This window comes from Fukomys damarensis, unplaced genomic scaffold, assembly GCF_012274545.1.
Source record: "Fukomys damarensis isolate Sample0158 unplaced genomic scaffold, DMR_v1.0_HiC HiC_scaffold_1, whole genome shotgun sequence".
NCBI lineage: Eukaryota > Metazoa > Chordata > Mammalia > Rodentia > Bathyergidae > Fukomys > Fukomys damarensis.
Window position 1 is genome coordinate 72,604,069 of NW_022900913.1, and position 4,628 is coordinate 72,608,696.

Sequence of the window (4,628 nt, forward strand, 5' to 3'; positions counted from 1 at the left end):
GCCGGAGAGCGGCACCTGAGTCCCGGACGCCGGGCGCGCAGGGTTCGGCGGAAGGCCCCGCTGTCTGCAGAGGAGTCACGGGGACAGGCAGGGCAGCCTCAGGGGAGGTGAGGAGACACCCGTAGTGCGGGCAGCCGGGAGTGGGGAGAATCCACCCGCCAGAAAGCTCCTGGTTCTTGGAGCCGTCCCCAAGAGTTTCTCCTAGGCGTGAAGTGTGCCCTGCTCTAGCCCAGCTATTCTGGGGACTCAAGATTTTAGGCCTTAACTCTGCAGTCTGTGTCGGTCTTGTACTCTCCTGGGAGCTACCTGGTAAGATAGTGCTGTCAGCGTTGCTGTTCGGTAAGGAGGAGGCAAAGGCAGAGAGTGGTGTGGTCACTTGGTCACACGGGAGAATCAAGCAGGCATTCAGGACCTCATTCTGAGCTTTCTCCAGAAGATAAAATAGCATTTCTGGTAGAGAAAGTAATATTTTGTATCACAGAATCAGTCTTCAAGATCTTCGAGAATTTGATTCCTCATACCTGTAATTAAGAAAGAACACTTTAGCAGGGCGTGGTGGCACATGCCTGTAATCCCAGCACTTGGGAGGCGGAGGCAGGAGGATTGCTGTGAGTTTGAGACCAGCCTGGGCTACATAGTGAGTTCCAGGTCAGTATCAACTACTAGTGAGACCCTGTCTCAAAAAACCAAAAAAATAAAAAAAATTTAAAAAAACACTTTGACAAGTTCCCTTTCTTAATCAAAGAGTCTCCAGAGGATGCCAAGTGTTGCCTGTTGGAGATTTCACAGCAGGCAGAGAGAGCTGTAGGTTCTACCCATCTTGTTCTGAGTAAACCCTATTTTCTGGAATCCCCCCAGTGACAAGAGTCCAGGCCTGGGGCACGAGGTACCATGTACTGTACATTTCTACTCACTGGATATGCAGTTTTTGATTAGTAATGCTGTGAACTTCAAGCGGTGTGCCGAATTCATTAACCTAAAGAAAGAAATACTTTAAAGGGAAAAAATAATAGTGGAGGAGAGGGATGGGTCTGGGTTTAGAGCCTTCTAAGAAAAACCCTTGCTTGGGCCTCATAACCAAGGGGAATTGGAAAAGAGCTGGAGTTTCTCCATGAAGGTTGAAATGCTGGCTTTTTAGGTTTTGAATTCCTTGGGGCTTGAAGGAAAAAATAAAAGGCAATAAATAGTTACATAGGAAGTAGAAGATCCAAGTTTCATCCCAAGATCAAAGACAAGCAGGAGTGACCATTACTGAGGTTAGCAGGAACAAATGTGTGTCTATATCTTCATGCTTTCCCACCTCCCCTTTCCTTCTGGACTCATTTTTGTATGGTCCTATCTTTGATCCCTTTTTGCCAGTGACATTTTAGATTATTGACATTACATCAAGCAATCTAGATTTCCACTCACACCCCAAGTTGGAGCTTCTGTTGAATATATCCTTCTCACTTACCAGTTCTGCCCTTTCCTGTTTGTTTTTGTTGTTTGTCCCCTACCCTAGGTGCTCAAGAATAGCCCATGGAAGAATCATCTGAAGAGGTGGTGATTAAGATCTCAGACCTGGAGTGGACATGTTTGGATTTCCAACAGCTACCCTGCTGGACTGTCATGGGAGATATGCCCAGAATGTAGCATTTTTCAGTGAGTGAGTCAGCTAGTAGCTGGGATGCAGTTCTCAGACACTCAGGGTCCCTGCCCTTCGCACTGATCCGTAGTCTAAGGATACAGAAGAGACATTCTTTTGGTGGTACACTCTGTTCCTTGGGGTCATAGGAAAAACTTACAAGCTAAAGTTAGAAATAATAGTCAAGAGCCAGGGATTCAGCTCAGTGCTGCTGCCTGTCTAGCAAGCACCAGGTCCTGAGTTCAATCCTTGATACAAAAAAAGAGAAAGAAAGAAAAAGAAATAATAGTCAAAACAGAACAAGAGAGCAGTCTTGATGTAGAGGTAGTCTTGAAATGGAACCTGAATGAATGTGCACCTTTAATTCAGCCCCATCACTGAGTAAGGATAAGGTAGGGGAGCAAGGAGAAAACATCCTGAGGATGACACCAAGAAAACTAGTAATGGTGGTGAATGGACCCATATTTAAAGTGCACTAGGAAGCTCAGATACAGGGAAATACTGTCAGTGTCTGCAAATGAGGCTTGACATACGGTGCATACATGTTAATCCCAGCTTTCTGGGAAACTTAAGGCAGAAAGATTACAAGTTCAGGCCTATCCTGGACAACATAGTGACTTAGCAAGACCCCATTTTAAAATTTTAAGAAATTTTAAAGGCTATATATGTTGCTTAGTGCAAAAGCCCTGGGTTCTATCCATAGTACAAGGATAAAAAACTGCATACAAAAAAATGTTTAAGAAATATTGTGAAGGCAAGTTGATTTCAGGACCACTGTAGCTTAACAGATTGAAAATAGTATGGATATTAGAAGAAAAAATTTCTTCAATCAGATTCTTTAATTGCCCTGGATAGATTTGCAATATCAGAAAAGTTATTTAACTTCCTTAATCTCTAGGCTCTTCATCTATAAAATGGGACAGTAAGCTTGTAGGATTGCAGGGTTAGAGATGAAAGTTAAAAAAATACCCAGTATTCTGCTTCATATTTTCTGAAGTGATAAAGCTTATTCCACTAACAAGAGAACAGAGTGGAGTAGGATGGATTTCTCAGGAAATTAATACAACTCAAGCCTCTGGATGCCTTACTGGCATTGGTCTCTTTGAAGACTTTCTTTTTTATACTTTTTTTTTAAAAGGAATACCTCTAAAAAAGTTTGATAGTTTTAGGACCTTCGTATCCCAGACCCACACCTTGTTTGGGAGTAAGATAAAACTTGAGCATAGCACTGGGAGTAATCCTGTATAGTTTCCTTGATTTTCTGAGCCTCTCTTCTTATCTATAATCATGCCTGCCTCAAAAGAAGATTTTGGATGGTTTTTTTGTTTTGTTTTGTTTTTTGTAAAACAATACAATTATTTTAATTTTCAAATTATAAAAGTGTTAGAAATTGCTTTAATATATCTCTTTTGTCATTTACATCCACAGATACGTTGAAATTATTGACTAATTTCTTTTTTATCCTGGTCCCAGCATTGAACCCAGGGCCCTCACAGTGAGCTACATCCCCAGCCCTTTGTTTATTTTTTTATTTTGAGACAGGGTCTTACTAAGTCACTAAATTGTGGAGGCTATATTTAATTTGGAGATAGTGCATGGCTATGGAGCATGCTGTGTTTAAATCAAACCTAAGTTATCTAAGGTCGTGACCCTTGATACCTTCCTTATGCCCTCATTTCCTTATCTGTAGCAATCTCATTAGATTGCTTTCAGGATTAAATTAACTATGCAGAGTTCACAGTATAATGTCTAGGACATAGTTAGCACTCAGAGCATTGTGTTTCTCTTTTTCCTATTCTCATTCGGTATATTGGTGCATCTTACATGACTTCCCTCTCATTTTACCAGATGTGATGACAGAAGCCCACCACAAATATGATCACTCTGAGGCCACAGGATCTTCCAGCTGGGATTTTCAGAATGCTTTTAGAAGAGAGAAGGTGGAACAGAAGTCTGCAGATTCTAAGACACTCCAAGAAGATTCACCTGGAGTGAGACAGAAGGTTTATGAGTGCCAGGACTGTGGCAAGTCCTTCCGGCAAAAAGGTAGCCTGACGTTACATGAGAGAATCCACACTGGGCAAAAGCCCTTTGAGTGCAGCCATTGCGGAAAAAGCTTCCGGGCCAAAGGAAATCTTGTTACACACCAGCGAGTACACACGGGAGAGAAGCCCTATCAGTGCAAAGAGTGTGGGAAAAGCTTTAGTCAGCGAGGCAGTCTGGCCGTCCATGAAAGACTCCACACTGGACAGAAACCCTATGAGTGTGCCATTTGCCAGAGAAGCTTCAGAAATCAAAGTAACCTTGCTGTTCACCGAAGAGTTCACAGCGGTGAAAAGCCCTACAGATGTGACCAATGTGGGAAAGCCTTCAGTCAGAAAGGTAGCTTAATTGTTCACATCCGGGTGCACACGGGCCTGAAGCCCTATGCCTGTGCCCAGTGTAGGAAGAGTTTCCACACTAGAGGGAATTGTGTTCTACATGGCAAAGTCCACACAGGAGAAGCACCCTACCTGTGTGGCCAGTGTGGAAAAAGCTTCACTCAGAGAGGGAGTCTGGCTGTGCACCAGCGAAGCTGCTCACAGAGGCTCACCCTTTGACTTTCTTCACAGGAAGTTCTCTCTATGGATTAAAGAAAATTATCTTTATGAATTAAGAGTGCAAAACCCTCTGCAATCACACAGCCTATCCAATGGTGTGGAATGAATGGTGAATCTTCTAGGAAGACCAATGTTGGGTAGGATAAACTGACTTTTTTTCCTTTCCCCCAGGTGAATATAAAAAATAAACGTCTTGTTTATCATTATCATGTATTTTTCATAATTTGTCAGTTCATTTTGACCTAATTTCTCAAGGTACCCTCATTAATCTAGTGCTATCCTGCAGATTATTCAATGTAGCAGATACAGATTTTAAATTTGTAGATGATACCATCAGCCTTTAAAACTAAGCAGCTTCTTGTTAACCCCAAGGTCCTTTACTTCCCTATATACTCAAATTAATC

General features: G+C 42.4%; 1 protein-coding gene across 2 annotated transcripts; it reads left to right on the forward strand.

Annotated features, from left to right (window-relative positions):
• The first annotated feature begins 6 nt into the window (after positions 1-6).
• On the forward strand, positions 7-4,421 carry Znf32 (zinc finger protein 32). 2 transcript variants are annotated; one of them, XM_010622472.3, is made up of 3 exons: positions 7-107; positions 1,502-1,641; positions 3,473-4,417. In XM_010622472.3, exons 2-3 carry the CDS (start codon positions 1,572-1,574, stop codon positions 4,222-4,224), a joined length of 822 nt encoding a protein of 273 aa, XP_010620774.1. In that variant the 5' UTR covers positions 7-107; positions 1,502-1,571; the 3' UTR covers positions 4,225-4,417. The 2 variants fall into 2 exon arrangements, with proteins under 2 accessions (XP_010620774.1, XP_010620775.1); XM_010622473.3 differs by lacking the exon at positions 7-107 and having other exon boundaries at positions 1,566-1,645; positions 3,473-4,421.
• Positions 4,422-4,628: the final 207 nt, after the last annotated feature.

Coding starts and splice junctions, on each gene's coding strand:
- Znf32 (XM_010622472.3), top strand. CDS start 1,572: ATGTTTGGATTTCCAACAGCTACCCTGCTGGACTGTCATGGGAGATAT. Junction 1,642..3,472: donor CCAGAATGTAGCATTTTTCA/GTGAGTGAGTCA, acceptor TCATTTTACCAG/ATGTGATGACAGAAGCCCAC.